Source organism: Ambystoma mexicanum, chromosome 6p (assembly GCF_040938575.1).
Source record: "Ambystoma mexicanum isolate Mex_15411 chromosome 6p, UKY_AmexF1_1, whole genome shotgun sequence".
NCBI classification, from domain to species: Eukaryota; Metazoa; Chordata; class Amphibia; order Caudata; family Ambystomatidae; genus Ambystoma; species Ambystoma mexicanum.
In genome coordinates, this window is record NC_090935.1 from 1,302,899,324 (window position 1) to 1,302,919,727 (window position 20,404).

Below are 20,404 nucleotides of genomic sequence, written 5' to 3' on the forward strand. Positions count from 1 at the left end.
AGTTTTGCCGAGTTGTTAGATGCCGCAGAGACATGAGCTTGAATGTGGATTCTCTTCTTGGTGAGGTCAGAGATTCGGTATTGCCTTTGGAGCAGGCGACAGGCCAGTTTGTTAGAGGATGAACAAGAAGCCCTCCATTTCCTCTCAGCCGCCCTACACTTACGTTCAAGTGCAGCTAGCTCGGAGTCATAACAGGAATTGCACTTGGCTTTGGACTTCAAACGGATCCTCATGACAGGGGCAAGAGCATCAAGAGTATCAGAAATTGAAGAGTAGAGCAAGGACAGGGCTGTGTCAGGATGTGAGACAGCCAGAGGTTGAGAGGGGGTGGGGGGAGAAGGTGACGGCGAAAGCCTCAACTGACACACCTTTCATGGACTGGATGTCCGGGAAGGTAGATGGCAGTTTTGGGTAGGCTTGGCTTGGGGCGGAAGAGAGGAAGAGATGAGAGGAGAGGAGGGAGTGATCGCTCCAGGAGAGAGTAGTGGTCAGAGGGATGGAGAGGGGGAGATCAGAGGAAATCAAGACATCGAGTGTGTGCCCTACAGAGTGAGTCGGGCAATAGGGGAGGATGGACAGGAAGAGGGAGTCTCTGGGGTCATGGAAGAGTACAGAGGAGGAACAAGGAGAGTCTAAATGGATAGTGAGGTCACTGAGGAGGTTAAGGCAGAATAAATCTATGAGTGTTCAAAAGGTACTGTAAGGACCTCATGGTGGCAACAGTAAAGACAGACGCAAGTGCTCACAGTTCAAGGGTGTTTACTAAACTGTAAACACAGACTGGAAAAATGCCTAACCTAAACCTAAATCTAAGATGGGAGCAAGCTTCGAACATCAAATGAAAAATAAGGCAGTCCTTGTTGCATCTTGTCAAAGTAAAGGAATATACTAAAAAGAACTATTGCCAAATCATTGTAACTAATTACAGAAAGAGTGTGGGATGGGGTTTTCAATAAAGAAAGAAGTGTTCACAAATAATAAGTCAGGATGTGATTGCCAGGGGTCTCCCTTCCCCACGTTTTGAGCACGGGACAAAGTAGATCTCCTGAGCACAGCACACACTCAAGCTTTCCCAGCACGAGCTGACAGTTCTGTACCAGCTATCAGGTTCTTCGATGGTTAAGTCTCTTTCGATAAAAAGTCTCTTGTCATCGAGGGACTGATATATCCAACAACAAAACAAACAGATAAACAGTTCCTTTCCAAATGGACTTTGAATGAAGACTTTCTACCCCGGGATCTCCCCCCATCGAGCTCGGACCCTAGGCTTCCCTTGATCGGGCTCAGGTCTTTCTTTCGGGATCTTCCTCTTCCAGGCTCGGATCCAAATGCCAAGGAGGGCCAATCAACATCCCCTGGTCTTACAATACTCCATGCATTCACAAATCTTAATGTATTTTTAAACAGTTCTTCAGGCTTTGCCCCTCTTTGTCAGTATCCATCTGCCGGGTTCACTCTTGCCAACTTTTGCTAAACAGTTCACTGTGGACATCCTTCGGTCGAGTTCACTCTTGTCAACATACTGTATTTTGGGACTTTAGACTTCACCCCCTTTTATCAGCATCCCTCCTTCGGGTACACTCTTGCCAAACTTGCCATTCATATCTTTCTCATTCAATCCTTGAAGCACTTCACCTGTATATAAACGCTATACAAATAAACAATAAATAAATAAAACATACATCTCTTGTCATGCGGGAATCACTTCCCTTAACTTGACAATCATCTATCGGCCAAAGATTTTCGACTGTACAGAGGATTTTACAAAACCATTGTATGACCACTTTGACCCCCTTTTGCCTTTTCACAAGGCCTTCTGGTTATGGTAGTGTCTACCATCGCGTAATTGCCCAGAGTTTCCTGCGTGAGTATCCACATGTTGCCGGACTCCTCTGTTGCTGGTTTTCCCCCTTTTCCATCAATAGCTCTTTAAACCTTTCACAGTTCAAATTAGCTGTTTGCTACCTTTCGTTCAACACAGTTCGGTTTCTTATCGACTGTTGCCTCGACTCACCGGCTGTGTTGAACCGCTTGGCTTTCTTTCTCTTTGGAGTCAAGGTTGGTACCACAGAGACAAGCGTCTCTTATCGGCTTGGTAATCAGTAGAGGAGGGTCTTATGTACCGTTGGCATCGGCTGCAACACACGCTGGCTATTGTTTGCAGTCTTACCATTCCTTCTGCAGAGGTTTCACGGGTCCTTGTCGGAAAGAGCAAGGTCACTTCTCTCCTTGTCACCCTCTCAGTATGCGCCGCCTTTCTCCTCTTCTTGAACTGCCATGATGAGTTAGCTTTCAAGTCGTGCGGTCTGCCTTGCTCATTCTGTGCTCTTGTGCTCCAACTTTTACCCCTGTGGGGAAAGGAAAGGGCCGTCCGGTGTGTGTGGTTTTGGTCAATTGTCTGACTTTGCCTGACCCTTTCATTGGAACGTATCAGTTTAACGGCTCAGATATTAGCCCTTGTCTGGGGTGTGTGAAAGTGTTTGTGTCGGTAAAGAGGGGGGTTGGTGTTTCTAAATGTCCTATGTGGTAGAATGGGGAAAGGGTGCTGTAGGGCATTATAACCCTCATAGTGAGAGGTTTAGTAAACTTAAAAGGATGGGTTTGGTAGGGTTTGTGAAATACATGGGATGACTGGGATTATTGTTGCGAAAGGAACAGGGGGGTTGTGGGAACAGTAATATTTTGTGACGGTAGACTGGTGTTTGGGAAATAATAAGCATAGGGTTGGGAAGAAGAATGGTTGGGAGTATTCGGGTTCCTAATAGATTTACCATATGCAGAGAGGTTGTTGGAATTTGGTAAAGGAGGTTTATTTGGTGAAAGAGAGGTTGCATTGGTACCGCCTATAAAAGCTTCAAAGACCCATTTCCTTTTTTCGGTATGATACCGCTTCTCACCTGGGGCATTTTCCCGAACATGCATCTGGGCTCCCCTACCCAAGTGATGCTCCCTTGCTCGTCCACCCCCAGGGTTGAGATCCGAGAGCACCAGCCCTTCCCTTGCAACCTGAGTAAGGGATTCCTGATGTATACTTTGGAGATACCCTCAGGTTTCTCACAATACACAGGTTTGTTTCATCAGTGGGGCATTAGCACCGCCAAGTGAGGCCAAATATATTTGGCTCATATGTGCTGCTGCAGTGCAACACTAATTGAACTCCTCGGTGATGCTTTGGCTTCTAAGGGAGCAAGGGTATTGTTATAGGTATATGGCCTGTGTTGTGCAACAGACATTGGACAATGAAAGGCACCTGGGAGGAGCACAGTTCCAGGAGGTTCCGGTGGAGATTTGCAGGGCCATGGCATTCCCCTACCGTGGCAGTTCTCCTTTGGCTATTTGGGCCATCTCCACGGTCTCTCTCCTGGGACCTGGAAGGAGACTTGCGTTCCCAAAGGTTTTCCCTTTCGCAAAGGCAAACACTTCTAAGGCTTTATCACTGACATAAAGAAAAGACTAACCTGCAGGAAAAGTGTCACCAAACCAGTTAACATTTTATCAGGCCACTAAAGAAAAGATTTTCCCCTAGGAAGCGGGTTCTATGAATAGACCTGCTGGGCAGTGACACACGTCAGAGTAAATCTGAGAACACATAAAAGAGATAGTTTAAGCCAAACCGAGTGGTGAATTAACAGCTGAAACAAAATCAGTCCAGTGTGCCTCTAGCTGCACTTGTGTCACAATCCTGTATAAACATGGTCTGCTTACTTATCCAAAGGGAGGAAGGCAGAGGAAAGGTTGCCAATGTCTATCCATGGTCCAGTGAGCTGTGAGGAGGGAGAGTGGGCACAGCTTGGTGGATTGTTGGAGCCATTGCTCCATCAAACAAGTCAAGAACAGACTTTTGACCACCTTTCATCTAACCCTTATCAGACCTGGAAGAATCTCTTCAAAGGCACTTTTGATTTCTCTGGGCCATGACATAAATGTAATGTTATTCTCTTTTGCTAGACTCTGGAATGCTAGCCCCAGTGATGCTGCGCCTGTGCCTCTGGGCCCAATCTCTCTTTATACAATACATACGCTCTACCCTGATGTAGCGTCACCCCCGCCCCCCCCTATCTCATCTTTGTGCTTGGAAGCAACTCAGCATTGTCAAATGTTAACCTTCTAATTCCCAGTTTCTTAGCGTTGGTTAGTCACTGAACTGGGTATATAATTTATTTATAGCATTTATGTAACACCCAAACCCAGGGGTATAAGAGCGTTATACAGAAGAGACAGAGAGGCAACAAATACCACAAGTACGAGGAACGGTTAGACACAATTGTCAAACAGCTAGGATTCCACAAGATTCTGGGGGCTAGGTAAAGCATCAAGTAACACCATGACCATGGTAAGGTTAGTCATATTTGTCAAACAACCAAGTTTTCACAAGTCTCTTGAAGGCTGGGTAGGAGGGTTAATTTCGAATGTAAAATGGTATGTAGTTCCAGAGGGTAGGGGCTGTGACGCAGAAACCCACGCCTCCTGCTCTGGCGAGATTAAATCGGGGAGTGACCAGCACAGTGTGGTTGGATGATCGAAAAGACAGCCTCTGGTGTTTCAGAGTGATGCTATTGTTCAGGTAGAAAGAAGCTTCTCTGTAGTAATGGAGGGCCCATTCCACTGCAATCAAAAGCATTCACTATAGAGAGAGTTTTAGTGTATATTTGTAGAGCTGGCGAGTTCACGCATTTACTCGAGTACAGATATTTTTCTTCGAAGGACGCCCAGTAACACATTACATGTAAGGAAAGAAGAAAGGTTACTTAACTCGTTGTCATTACTTAAAAGGCACAGTGAGCCCACATCAGCTCAATTAGTTTGCCCGACAGTTACTGCAAGCCGTATTTATATCAAGCAAAGAGCCTTGCAATCAGCATCTTGCTTTCTGCTGTCACCAGAGTAGTGTCAGCAATGTCCCCTGTGAGGGCTCTCCCCGCTGCTGTCATTGGTCGGTTTGATCACATGCGAAGGGGAGTCCCTCAAGAAAGCATTGAAGTGGGGAGAAACAGACAGAATGGCAAATTGGAAGAGGATGAGTTGGGTGCTCAAGGAAACTGGCTAATTTGACTCTACAGGGCCAGGAGAGCTCATTGCTGTACTGCCAAGTAAGACTCTTGAAAAGTGGGGTCTTAACAAACAGACTGAACTTTTCACTGTGTGTTTATGTTTTTCATGTTGCAGAGAGATCCATATGACGTGGGTTTAATTAGGAACTACCCATTGCAGAAAATATTGATCATTAGTCTTTGCTGCCTTCCCGTTATCCCTTAACAGGACATCACACAGCCCAATTTATGTCATGTAATAAAGGAAGCCGTTACCTGGCCAGGCAGTGAATTGTGAGGGGCACTTAAATGGCACGTGGTACCATGTCTGCCCCAGTTGTGGACGTACAAGTTACAGACTGTGGTACCCCTATTGCGGGGAGCTCAGCTTACTAATAGCATTTGGGGCATTAAGAGCCAGCAATGACCCAGTAGAAAACGATATCAGTGTTCTAGCTTGGTCCTACTGCACCCCTAAATGAATTGATAGAAAGGGCACTTGATGACTATTCAACAGAAGCCAGGAGCCAGGAAAGTGTACAGACCTTGACCCCTACTCTAATAAATTCTGTGTTCGATGCCCCGAAAGGACACTGATGAGGCCAATGCGGCACCTTGTCTTTGCCTGTGAATGCTGCCCTCCACCATGAGGTTTAATGTTAAAATATCCTATCAGAATATTAAAATATCACACAATTTCCAACAGTTTTCACAAGATGTCAACAGGATATATTGACCATTATTTTGGTTTTGGTGTCACGTTGCTCATACATGTCTGCTTGATGTTAGCCACGCAGAGTCCAGCTCTTCGTGTCTTCAATGCTTCCTGCAATGTTCAATATATGGACACTCTGTCTGGCTACACTGCGTGTACGCGAGGTCAGAGGATTACACTGCAATAGGCTCTGGCGCCAACTGTCACAAACATCTGTACCTTGCGGAGAGCATAACACTTAGAAACAGGAGCGCAGGCCCAAGGCAGGCTACACCACATCTTTACAAATTACAGATCTCCGAAAACAATTCTCTTAGGAGTCCCCATAGAAGGTAAATACGCAATGTCAGGAATGACAGCCATGCTCATTACTCACTTGTTATCAGCAGCAAGAATGACCCTTGCAAAAAACTGGAAAAACGAAGAGGGCCCGACCTCAGCTTGGTGGTGGATGAAGGTTTGGGGAGTAATGGCTATGGAGAAGATATGTGCTCTCAGTACCGGAAAATACCTAAAATTCTTAACTATCTGGAACCCATTCTATGAACAGGTGCGGGACAGAGAAGCCCAATTCTTCAAACCCTGTCTACTCTGAAACACGCATGTCATCTGAGACCTACCAGACGTAAAGACGCCGGGACCCATGCGTCAGGAAAAGATCCTAAATCTACTGAACTCCATAGTGTAAAGTAGAGGTTAAAGTTGTGGAGGGGAGAGGTTGGTAAGGGGAGGGGGAATGGAGGGAAGGGGAGAGCGGGGGGATTGAAAACTGAAAATCTTTGAAGGTAAAGCGAACTTCTACAAACTGTGAGGAATTAACACAAGTAAGACACAGAACCTAAATAATAATTGATGGCAAATGTTAAATTGTATATACCTTTATGCCTTAGATCCAAAAATAAACTTGCTTTAAAAAAACAAATTACAGCCTCTCGGAGATAACATTCAGATATCAAGGGTACACAAAAAAAGGGAACTTTTCCAAAGCCTATTCTTCCAACTTTTCCCTGAGACATACCTTTTCAACTCTGTGATGAGTAGGACTGTGCAAGGCACTCCCAGAGCCATGAGCGTTACGTGGTTTAGCTCTGGTTTAACGAAGGCGAGAGCCGTTGCGATTCCAGAGAAGACAGCAACAGCAACTTTAAACCGTGACCTAAAACCAATAGAAAGAAAGATGAAGCAGGCACAGGGAAAAGATGGAAAGCTGCAATAATGTTGGAAATCAATTCACTGTATTAACACCCAGATTCGGTTGTATATTATGGCTTCCATGCCTCAGCAGGAGGCATAGATGTATTTACAAGGCCGACTAGAAAGATTGGCAGAGGCGCATCATTTTATTGCAGTTTATTATTAATTTACTGGTCTTTTTTTTATATAAAGCTAATTTTGTTTCTCTGTTTCTGGCTGATCCACAACACTGCAAGTAATTATGAGCTGTTAGTAGTCATTCCACTCTGACAGCTAAAGTTTTTGACGGCCAAACTTGTATATATAAGATTGATATTTACAAAAAGTGTATTGTTAGGGTTACCTTCGTTTAAATAAAACAAATAAAGAAGGAACTGGATTTAGGGATTCAGTCATACAACTCTCAAAGATATATATACAGATATAAAGCTCTTTGGTCATCCTAATCTTCCTAAAATGCTCGTTAATATGCAAACCAGCCAAAACCTCATTGGTTGTGTTGGTGTCACTTCACACTATCTTTGGAGTTCTTTCTAATCAATACAAACATACACTCTGTTAAGTAACACTTCCATATTCAAATACATGACATACATTTTTTAAACTGTTGCAAAAATGAAGTTTTTCCCTTCAGAAATCTTTACAATCTTAAAGCATGCCTATGCTTAAGACAAGCACAGAGTTCCCACATGTGGCACTAAAATGATGTTCAGAAGCAAGCACTAAATTTCCTCCCAGCACCACATTTCAGAGGCCTGTGGCCGCCCAAGAGGTGCAAGCATGAAATAGATTCTCGAGAAGTTAAAATGGCAAAGAATAAGTCTGAATGCGCAAATGCATCAAAAAAGGATACCCAAAGCCATACAAGGACTAGAACAAAAACTTTGTGCCAAAGGTACACACTGTTTCACAGTTGTAAAGGTGTCCCGTAAAGATATCCATTCTGCCATCTTTACAGATGCTGCTCAATGCTAAGCAGGCAAATGGCATCCCTGCTGGGTTTATCATGTGTCTTTAATGACATTCTACTGCACGCTCAGTACTACCAGGAGAACCAACAGCAAAGTATGTTACACAATGCATAACAGTGATCTTTAGGAGTAATTGTTGCATTAATTATATTTTAAATACAATGTAGGACTTGTACTGTGAAACTGTACTTCAAACGACAGCAGGACATCTATATCTATAGTTATACCCACACATATCAAAATGTTCCTATGCACTGTACAGTCCAACCAACTCTACAGAGTTAACAAACATTTTAAATGTCCTTAAACGCATGCTGGCAAGACTCATATCCTAAACAAGACACACCAAGGTAATATTGTGCTGGAACGCCCGATCCATTGTTCACTTCTACTCTTGGAGTGTTGGGTATTTTGAACAATTGCATAAACAGCAATGATGTGACCAGTATGTACCACTTCATTTGTTATAAAAGGTACCTGCATTGTGCATCTACGGGGAGTGCTGTGACTTCCCACACATGAATGTTCAGGGTCAATCTTATCCATTACTCCACCATGAGAATGCACAGCCAAAGATTCCAAGAACCTTCTCCAGCTGTCTTTACTCTGCTGAGGTGTTTATGCCCAGGCAGAGTTTACAAACTTCACTTGTGATTTTGCCATATTTCATGGCGTTCCAGACTAGGGGATGGGAGGTACATCGGCTGCAGCAGGTAACTTGCCTTATTTCCAGTTTGCCCCCTGCTAACACCAGAGCTGTAACCATAAGAAGGGAGTCGAGTCCTTTTTATTCAACATTTGTATGAGATCTGCCTGTATCACTTGCATATATTTCATATGCAAACTAAACCATTTGACAAATCCGGATGTAGAAATGTTGTTATTTGGCATTGATATAACAGACCAGTCTGGGTGCTTCTCATAGAGTGACAGCAGGCAATTTGTGAGAGAAACCAGATATTAGCCTTGAAACCAAAATTCCTTGTGCCAACCTTCTCTCACTTGTGTCCAGTTGGCAGACAGCTTATGTTCTTATCGCTTACTCTAAAAGATTGTTTTCAGACCTAACCAAAAGCAGACAATTAGCCGTAACAATTACCTCTGGTGCACTCAATTGTAGAGCACAAAAAAGGTAGCAGGTGCCCCTCTCTAGAAAGAACATGGCATGATAACCCGTTTGGTGTTTTTTATCCACTTTGAGAGTCTGCAGTCATCGCTTTTTGCTCACTGTACTTTTCACAAAGCAAGAATACCCATTTGCATATCAGTCTTTGCTCCGCCCGCAGGGGCAGTCCAGCACTGAAAAGCTTGGCAAACCTCCTTTGAACAAGGGTGCCAACAGCAACCCCAGACACGTGTTTTGGCCTAGTCGGGTGGAGCTGTGCCTCTCTGAGCACAGTGAGCAAGGTGTTCATGTCTGGGTTCCCCCAGGTAACTTAGGGTGATCAACTGTAGAGCACACTGCCTTCTCCTAATCTTGGGCAGCAGAGATCTTAAAACTAACATAACATAGAAGCTGACAGGCTTGAATGAACAAAGAGGAAGCAATACGTTTCTAATCCCTGCAAACTTAAAAACGTCCTTATAATGTTATGGTGCCAACATTGGGGATGTAATGCGGCTGAAGGGGTGTAGTTTGGACATCTTGGACAGAGCTTGTTGAAGGAAAGGAATCTGGTGAAGGTGCAGAGGTGGAGTAAAGTTGGAAGGGACGCATCCACTTATTTGGGCATAGGGCAGAAAAAAATCTAAATACGCCATTGGCAGGAGGGCAGACATGGCTAGTAAAGGCCCGCCAGCCTGTGCCATGATAGGTCTGAGCAAAGCAAGGTCCTCGGCTTGAGCTGTGGGCCATTACCAGCCATGTCTACCCTCCCGCCGGGGCATGAGAACCATTTGCATGACAGGGTTCATCTGGGGTGAGAATGGCATTCTTTTTTTTCTTTCGGAGATTGGCGCCGCAAGCGACGCCAATCTCTGAAGGAAAAAAAGAATATACAAAATAAACAAAGATGGCCGCCACCATAGGGAAAAGGGGCTATTATGGCGGCTGGAGCAGGAGGTGCGGTGGATCGGAGCTCAAAGCTCTGGAACTGCAGCTAAGGAGGGACAGGGTGGCATAGAGGTTTTGTTTGGTTGGGTGAGGGTATGGGGATGGGGAGGCAACAGGGAGAGGCTCCGTGTTGCCTCCCCCATTAAAAAAAACATAGCGCCACCCGCTGTTCCAGCCACCTGATTGGTCAATGTGGTCAATGGCTCTTCTTCGGGTGCAAATAGAGTATAATGCATGGGAGCCTGCAATATCTGTATAAAACCCTGGAAATAATGTTCTTCTTACAGGCTACTAGTGACATCACAAGTGATCTGTAATCAGTTATTATGCTTCAATTGTGACATCATAATGCCTGCTGCTTGAGTCAGCACAGACAAGAGTAGAATTCCAGCTGCCACCACAGCACTTCATTAAAGCTGTGACAACCTTATCACACTATTTACTTGTAAAATAGTTTTCTATGACACTTTACAGCCATTACTTGACTCGGAACTGTTCAGATTTATTTATGTATGTATTTATAACGCACCGCAGGCATCAGGGCATACAAAAACACCATGGACACATCAGAACAGGACAAGAACAACTTTTCAGTTGAACAGGATAGTTTTAAGACGTTTACGGAAAGTAAGTTCTCTTCCTTATGTAGTTCAACTGGACATTTGTTCCAGGCTGTTACCACCTGGACAGAGAAAGAGCGACCGCCCCCTCTCCCCCTCCTACACGTTTGATTCTAGGGCAGGTTAAATACATGGTATTACATAACCGCGTAGATATTACCGTGGTATGTTGGACAAAGCCCTCTCTACGATACAAGGGAGCAGACCCATACGGCATTCATGAGTCAGGGCGTTCATTTTAAAACAAATTCTAGCTGCAACGGGAGCCAATGTTAGAATGCTTAATGGGTGCCCTGCTGGAGTTTAAGACATGTGACCAAGAATCTGCAGATTACGGCTTATTTTATTGATGTATTTTTAGTTTTCATATACATAGTATGTATACATGAATGTGGTGCAGAAAAATAGTTGCAGTGCTTAAACTTTTTCCGCACACATTAGAAGCTCCGTATTGCTTGTGTTAAATCTTACAGTGATGATATGGCTCACCAAATGGAAGGCCTCTTACATTAGATTAAGCAAGGGGCCAAGTATTGAATGGGAAGACAGAGTGTGGCCGTGAACTATAAGGAATAACATGCTATATACCGTACGTAAAAAGGGATATTGCAAGTCACCTCGGAGTTCCATTGCCTTAAAGGAACTCGGCCTTCTGTCTCGCCCCTCTCTAGTTGGTCCCGGAACTCCTCTGCGACCTGCATTATCCTTAAGAGGTAGGATAGGAGGCCCTCTCTTCCATATATTGCAGCCATACAATTCTTTTTCAGGGACATTTGGAAAGGCATTTGTACCACTATGTACACAGAAAGTTGGCTACAAAGGTTGAAAACACGCATCAGTCTTTCAACATTGCATGAATATAGATGTTACCCCTGGGTTTTATTTCGCCTTCACACTTGTCACACCCCTGCCGAGCCCGGACTGCCTTAAGTGCGAGGTGGTGAGGGAAGCAAATGACAAGTACAACGCGTCGGGCGGATTGGTTTAGTTTTAGGCGCCGTCCACTCAGTGGCGCCTCCAGAAATTTTTCATAGGGGTGGCCTGATGAGGCCAGAGGAAATCTTGGGGTGGCACACAGGGTGCCAAACAGGGGCGGATCCAGCCTCAACATTTTGGCGGGGCTGGATGGCAGTTTTGAAAACTGTTAGTGAGCCCGGACATTAAACCTATTGGGCTACTGAACCACCCTCGTCCTAACATCCGCTTTGCAAGCCCAGTAGGCTGAGTAGATATCACGCCTTCCTTTGGCCCATTAGATCCATCTTTCACCTCAACTCACCAGAGGCGTAGCCGTTATTCTGTAACAAGTGGGGCCTGGAGCTAATGTAGTAGGGCCCACATTAAGAAGAGCCTGCAGAAGGAAGGGCACTTGTTCTGCCCCCAGCCAAATACATAGGAGTGACAGAGTAGTGAGGGAGGGCGAACCAATCAAAGGGGGTTTGTCCCCTTGAGAAAAGGTTTTAAATAATGTGTTAAAATATAGTGCATTTTACAGTACACTTTGTGATAAATTAGGTAAAAACCACCCAGTTTACAATCGATTTTGTAGGGTAAGACATGAAAAGTATGTTAGATTCCAAGCCACCAACAATGCACCGGAGCATTTTCAAACACATTTTCATAATGCCTTTGTCCGCTATATGCCAGTACTCTGCAAGTGTAAAAAAGCATTTTCATATTGATTGTGCTCACACATGTCCTTTCTGGTGCACCTATATATGCCAATATTTCCATATATGACAATAATCATGTTTGCTTTGTCCATAATGCCAGTAACGATACTATAACAAAGCATGTTTATGCTAGCTCTCCCAGTACGTGCCAGAATCCCCATGTAAGAACATACTCCTGTTGGCTTTGCCTTAATGCCAGTGAAAAAAGAGCCATGCCACATTAAGAAAATATATCCTTGCTGGCTACAAAAATCCCCCACTCCACATATAATAACACTCATCATGTTGTATTTGCTCCCTAACGGCAATAAAAAATGTCATGCCACAGTAAAAAAACATATAGCCTTGCAGGCAGCACGAATGCCCCCACCCCAATGTTAGAATACGTATGTTGCTTTTGGCCTTAACACCAGTAATACACTGCAATGCCACATAAAGAAAACATGCTCTTGCTGGCAAGCCGGTAAAATAGCTCACCGGGCTGAGGGCATGCTTTTGTAATCCTAGTGTGATTCGCAGGTTCAAATCCAGGCAAGGCCAACTCTGTCTTTCATACTTCAATGTGATCTCTGTGATCTCTACCCTCCTATATGGACCTCGTACTATTATGTTGCTTTTGCAACTTGTTACCTCTCTTACTCTGTACTGTACTGTTTTCCCTGCTCACCAAGTTGTACCACCGCCGTGATACGTATGGGTTTGCGCAATGTCAATAAATGCAATAATTAAATAAAGCTCATTAAATGAGTGCAAACTTTGGCTGGGTGATACATTTGATGTAAATATGTTCTCTGAAAATCGCTTTGGTGAAAGCGCTATATAAATAGCATATCATCACACAAATCCCCCCATATAAGAACATTTATGTTGCACACATCATGTTATATTCCCCCATGTAACAATATGTATGTTGCCTTTGACCTTAAACACCAGTAAAATAATAAAGACCCAAGTCAAGATAAGGAAGCATGCGCTCCCAATGTAAGAACACTCATGTTGCCTTTGACCTTAATGCGAGTACAACATTCCATGCCACAGTAAGACCCTGCCAGGCCAGCCCCACTGTAGTATTCTCCCCCACCTATTCCCACTCCAACCCCACCATCACATACAAACACTCAAGTAGGCTTTCCATTGCCCAAAAATGGCAGTAAAACATGCCATGCACTTAGAGTGTGAGTCTCCCGACTAGACCCTTCTGCAAAAGGTGCACCTGCAGCTTTTGTCATTTATGGCACTATTTATTTAGTGGCTATTACTTCAACTCACTGCTTAGGGAAATTGGGGGGCACTTCTTTCCTCTGAGCCTCATCTGAAATGACTTCTACTCTGGGTTTGTTCGTAAGTAAATGCCCTTTCATATATCACTGAAGCGTAGTCTCCCTACTTTCAGTCTGTAAAACTGCCCTGATGGGCTGCCTCATATGTTGTACCTAGGGAGGGCCATCTATTTACACAGAGTTGCTCCTTTTCGCTCTGTTGGCACACTGTTAGTAGCTTTTGTTCCAGGGAAATGGAGCTGGAAACATGCAACTACTATCAAAGGCAGATGGGCAAAGCAAATGATTGTGTTGGACTAAGGACACCAGAAAGTTCTACTACTTAATGTGATCCAATTTCATTACTCGGGTGGCATTGCAGCTTTATGGGCAGAAAGGAGGTGTGTATCAGTGCCCAAAATCTGCAGGACCACAATGTAAGCATGTGTCCCTTAACATTCATTAAGCATTACACATTTCATGTTGTAGACTTTGTTGGACTTCATTTTAGATCAGAAAGCATTGCTCATTAAGGATCTGGTCTTCAGCAAATGTGTTGCAGCATTTCCAGTGTGTGTGTTTAATGGTGCTTGCTATAGCCTCATATATCTACAACTGGGGCCAGGAAGGTGCTATAGTGTCCACAGGGGATTCGCGTTACTCCAAATCCTACTCTTTCTTGTCACTCTCAATCCTCCTGCTACCCTGCCAAGTAATGCTGCCAGCCTGTGCACATGCTTAGGAGCTTTCTAGCCAAAGAGAGCATTCTGGGAGTGGGAGGAGTGCTATTTGGAGTCTGCATTTGAATTAAACTAAAGTATTATTTGAAAGCTATTTGCTTACATAAGGTGACTCGAGAGGTGAAAGTGCTGCAAGTTGTAAGGACTATGTCAAGGAAGGGAAGGACTGTATTGAAGCATATTGGCAAGTAATATGGACACTGTCATCCTCTGAAGCATTAGAGAGGGGTGCTTGTTTCTATTTTAATGCAGCATTCTGAAGTGCACACAAGAATGAGGGGAGTCACATCTGTTAGTGGGAAAGTTGATAGTTATTTAATTTAAATGTTTCTAGAAGTCCTATATAGAGGGACCAAATCTAGCAGTGCACAACAGGCCTAGGAGCTAATTTGTTCTGGGTGGTGACAGAACTGTCGGGATTGCGTAAGGAGGTGTAAGTATAAAGAAATTGCGTGTGTGAGGAGAGCAGAATTGTGTAGGGAGATCAGGGCAGTGCAGTGCTGGCCTCGGTCAAGGGTGGGGTGAAGGTGGGCAGCAATCATGTGTCTTGTGTGGAGAGTAGGGCAGTGAAATGCCTCCCACCTGTCGAATGGGCAGGTAGAAGGGCAAAGGTATTTGGGGGTAGAAAGTAAAGGTCACCGAACATGGGCCTCTAGTCCAGGGGACGGCTGTGACAGGAGGGGCCCTGTTTTTGGATAGGCAGCAATGATGGCAGCACTGCTCTTTGCCGATTGGCAAATGACAACTTGGCAGGGTTCGCATTCGACATGGTCTGGCCACGTAGGCCAGATACAATTTAAAGAGCTGCTCTTTCAATTGGCAGGCACCGCAGCAACACGTTTTTGACACAGGGTGTACTCTTCACGATGGGTACAAGGAGAATGGCCTCACTGAAAGAGACACCGATTATCCTGCTAAGGTGGCCAGCATGCATCTCGCAGCCAGCAGGTACTCTCTTCTTCCAGGGGCGTCTCACCTCCACAATTGTTCTATTTAATAATAATGGGCTTGTTACATTTTAACGCCTCCTCCCTCCCCCATAATCAGTTTTGTGAGGAGAAAATAAAGCGGTGTGGAGAGCGCCGGCTTGAGGTCAAGCGAGCAGGCCTGTGCATGGCAAATAGGCAGCTGCAGAAGGGGGGGGGACTTTAGCCCTCCCACGCCCATGCCTGGCACCACCCCTGGTGCCACATACCTCAACTCTGAAGTGCTTGCCTGGGACAACCACTCGATCCCTCAGCGCCGCAGCCCAGGTCTCCTTTTCAGTGCCTGGAAGTGAACAAAGCCTGCAAGTGCAAGCCAAAACAGAAATGCGTGCACTCAGGCTGTGTTTATTGTGCGATCAATGGGGGTAGGGCCACCATCATACGTGGCTTGATCCAGTCCATCGAAGGTGGTGAGCTGCGGCAACAAACAAAAAAATGTGTTCACACTGAACTGCACATGTGATTATTGTCCATGCACAGTTCAGAGGGGAAGAAAAAAAAGTGTATTTTTTTGCTTTTTCATGGGGTGGCCGATGGGGGGGCCAGCATTTTTATAAGGGTGGCCATGGCCCCCCCTGGCCACCCCTTGGAGGCGCCCCTGCGTCCACTGCTAAAGGGCACTTTCACAAATCGCAAGTTAGATGCGGTGCAACGTAAGGTGTTCTAGATGTCTTGACCAGCAGGGAAGACTCTCTTTTGTGCCTTGACGTTTTCTGCAGTGCCGTGTGTCAGGAGGATATGCAGAAACGCAGTTGGTAAATGTTCTCTTCCAGTGGTCCAAAAGTAGATTTTGCATGTGTGGTTCTGAAGAGGCAGTCGAGCCTTCACAAGGTAGGGCAGGCGGTGAGGGCAGGACGGGGCAGTTGTCCCAGGCCTTGAGCTTTGAAGGGGATCACACAGGCAGTTCAAAGTGAGCATTTCGTTTTAGTTTGGCTATTAGGAGACTGCAGATAGGGAGAAATGGCAGATGAGGAGGGGCACAAAGCTTGAAGGTGTTTTTTGGTTATTTGCCCACCCCTGGGCATAATAATCCCTATGGCCACTCCCAGCCAGATAATACCCCTCCCCGCCCAAAACAACTCATCACGGGAACTCTTTCAGCTCGCTTTAGTCAAGCCCTGGTCTGCCTTCAGCCACTTGATTTATAAGCAGTATGTGCATCCCTGAAAGAAATACTGTTAAAAACCAGCATTGGCAAAGACAACCAGTTTTGGCTTGTGTGTAGATGTTAGGTATTTACCAGGCACTTCTATTAAATGGCGAGGTATTTCCACCCTTTTGCACCTGCTACCATCAAATGCCAGTTAATACCACTACGGCGGTGCTTGGCAAGTGCCTTTCCCATGACTACACAAAAGCCCTGTTGCCATTGTCAATGCTGGTTTCTTTTCTTTTGGTGACTGGCACCAAATGACAGGAAACCTGTAGTACTTCTCTGTGCTGCCTGCAATTAATTTGTTGATTTCTTTTAACGCGTGCCTGCCCTTAAGCCAGGTGTGGTATTTAAATGCTGAGTACATGGGATGTGTGTACCGCATTAAAGCTGAAGGCTAATAACGTGGCAAACAGGTTTATTTAAATTCAAATACATCAGCAGCACTTGGGGAGGCTAGCCAAGGGAGTGCGGGAGTGGGTTGTTCAGCGCACTGGCAATTCTCGTGACTCACGCCTGACTCCCCTAGTTGACCGTTCACACGTGCGTGTGGCATGTGGGCAGTATGTAGGAGTCAGCTGCGCAGGGGATAGTGCCTGGAGCTAGGGAGACGCTACATGGGATGGGCAGGGTATTTTGGGCTGGGAAAATGTTAATACGGTTCAAAGTCATTATAACACCCTGCGACTCTTCTCTATTTTCTTTGGCGTAGAGGTTATCTTCGGGTTCCTGGGGTTTATTTATTTATTTAATTTATTTATTGGATTTGTTGGTAGCGCCCATACCCGGAGGCATCACAGAGCTAAGGTACAATGTTAGGACTCAACAGTCACAGTAAAGGTGCATACATACATCATAGAGGAGTCATACAGGAAATGGTAGTTGCGTTACATCGTAAATAGTGAGTCAGGTTAGGCACAGGTAGGGCACTGGTATATGTGACACTTTTGTACACCCTCATATATTGGCTCACCACTTAGTCTCATCTGTGTGTTAATTTCTTTATCATTTATTTATTTGTGTATATTTCATAGAACATTTACAACATAACATATTAAAATGGTGCTTCATACACATAGGTCTTAATACAATTCAAGTACATAATTTACAATTCAAAATTAGTTCAACTTTCGCAATTCAAGATTCAGAGTCCAAAAGAAAAACAGACCGAGAGCAAAATTAATTAAAGAGTACTGCCAGAGCCAGCAAGCCAAACACCTGCCAAGTGAAACCAGTGCCACCGCCCTACCGGTATTAACCTGATGGCCAATGTAATGAGGAAAGTATTCAGAGTGAACCGTGGTACCACCCCAACAGTTTTAAAACCTAAATGTCTATCAAATAGAGGTTTTATTAAAGGGGCAAGGACTCCACCAAGTGTGCCCTCAATGAATATATAAAAATAAAACCAATGGAGGGGGGAAAGCGGTATCACCCAGGTAATTGAGTAAAAGGGACAGTGACACTCAGTGGCTCGTTGAATATCATTCGAGTCACTACCATCCAAACCCTCGAGCTAAATTTCATTAGCTATGTTTTCACTACTAGCTTCAACACGGCTTTTGCTCACCAAACACCATACACAGAACAAGGCAAACTTAATACCTTCATATGGGGTTTTTTTTGGACTCTGAATCGTGAATTGCGAACGTTCAACAAATTTTGAATTGTACATTTTGTACTTGAATTGTGATAAGACCTATGTGTATGAAGCACCATTTTAATATGTTATGTTGTAAATGTTCTATGAAATATACACAAATAAATAAATAATAAAAAAATTAACACAAAGATGAGACTAAGTGGTGAGCCAATGTATGAGGGTGTAAAAAAGGGCCACATATACCAGGAACAAAGCAAAACAAACAGAAAATATATATATAAGAAAACAGGTGACAAGGTAACAGTAACCTAAGGGGCAAGTCTTCAAATTAAAGAGGAGTACTATACAAATATAGAAAATGACATTATTAAGGCTCACTGGAGGGGGTGGTGGGGTCAGGAGGAAGTATGGGGGCGAGTGCAGTGGGAGCTCTCTCTTTAGCAAGTAAGTAAAGAGCCACAGTTTGGCATTAAGAGTGAGTCACATTTGCGACATAATATTCAATGCCACCACACAAATTGCGGCAGTTAGAAGTGTTTTATTCACAAATAGTGTCCGTTGCAACACGTGTTTCCGCTTTGAAGAAGGCCAAAGGCCGAAACACGTGTCATAACGGACACTATTTGTGAATAAAACACTTCTAACTGGCGCAATTTGTGTGGTGCCATTGAATATTCTTTTGCAAAAAAGAAGGCCGTGGGTGCACTCTTTGCCGCACGCAATGCGACAGAATCTATTACTAGTATCATCAGTTCAGATGTAATTTACTGACCCTTGGTCATGGCAGGAGTCCCTCACAGTAACGCACAACTACGTTTCTGCATTTGTAACATACTTGTAGTTCTTAATGATGGACAGGTGCAGGTAATTTTTTGTCCAGTCCCACTTCCTCACTTTATTTTTGAACAATTGATTCAAGGAAACAATCCTCGTCCCTCGTTTAAAATCCAGGCACCATCCTATGTGTTCATATATCTGTGCCATCATAGTGCACAATTCAGTTTCACGTTGGCTGTTGGAACCCTGTTCTGTCTCACTGAGAGTAGCAAGTAGTTTACATCGGGGGTGCAAATTAGCTTTGATGTGCAATAGACTGTTATCAATTGCCCTTTCAAGGATAGCAACCCCAGCTCTAAACAAAGGACCTCCATCGAAGCTCAATTTTAATACTCGTTTCCAAAAATGGCCTTTGCAAGCATCTAACGACCTGTAGTCACTCATGCAAAGTGACTCCAGTCCAAACAGGATCGAAGGGCAAAACTATTGTGAGTAGAGTGCTATGGTTCCCTCTAGTGTATAGCACGCAGTTTTGGAAGTAAACAGTCTTATTAAAGCCGTCAATTGCCGGGCCTTTATACCCTTTGCCTCTTTTATATCCTTGCAAACCCTGTTAGTGCTCACCGCAAGCCCCTAATACGGATATGAATCCACATAATCGATCCTACCCAGGATGGTATCAAAACTCATGTGTTTTATTCTTTTAGACAATATGGTCATGACCTTGGTCTTCCAGAGGTTAATAGTTAAGTCATTATCACTCGTAAGCCCCACCAAAGTTTCGAACATAGCACATGCACCCAGTAGGGTAAACTTAAACATGATCAAGTCGTCCGTGAAGACAACATACATGGGATAGGGCAATTCCCAATCTTTGCGAAGCACCGACTCCCAAACCAAAATGTTTAGGGAGGTCCGACATATATAGATTACACAAATAAGGGGCCAGGGGGCACCCCTGCCTGACTCCCCTGTGTGTCTGCACCAGGCGGGACATACCGCCCTGATCGTCTAGGCGGATACAGGCTTGGGTATTCAAATGCACGCCCCTGACAAGGTTGGGGGAGCCCTTCTGGGCAACCCCAATTCCTCATTTTGGCACAAAATGTCCCCTGATTGATCGAAAGCAGCACGGAAGTCTACAAAATTGATGTAAAGTATAGCCCCACCTGCCGCCTAAGCTCCCCGAATAATCTCGTCCACAGCCCTCAAATTATGCAACGTACTACAGCCAGGTCGAAACCCAGTTGGAGTAAAGTGCAGAAGATTAGTACTTGTTTCCCAACTTTCAAGAGCCTTCAGAGTGAATATAGAGAAGATTTGCCCAGTAACATCCAGGATGGACAACAGCCGATAGTTATCCAGCATAAGTCGATCCCCCTTCTTGCAAACTGACATGAGTATTGACTGCTCCCATGACTGGGGGATAGTTTGTTCACTACAAACTTTATCAGATAAAAATGTAAGTGTACGTGCCCATCTACCTGAGTTTTCATTCAGGCCCACGTTGGCAAGCCCCTTCGGCCCAGGTACTCTAGAGTTTTTAAGGCTCTGTATTACCTTTTCAATATCTTGTTCCCCGATATCCAGGCACCAGCCTTTTAGTAGGTAACTGGGGCAGCTGTCATCA

The 20,404-nt window shown here is 44.6% G+C and overlaps 1 protein-coding gene across 1 annotated transcript in view; it reads right to left on the reverse strand.

Moving 5' to 3' along the window:
- The window catches only part of ACER2 (alkaline ceramidase 2), a 220,396-nt gene that overhangs the window by 76,638 nt on the left and 123,354 nt on the right, over positions 1 to 20,404 (reverse strand). Inside the window, exon 4 of the mRNA XM_069625959.1 lies at positions 6,764 to 6,901. Within this exon, the coding sequence (XP_069482060.1) occupies positions 6,764 to 6,901 (138 nt within the window). The remainder of the gene's footprint in view (positions 1 to 6,763; positions 6,902 to 20,404) is intronic.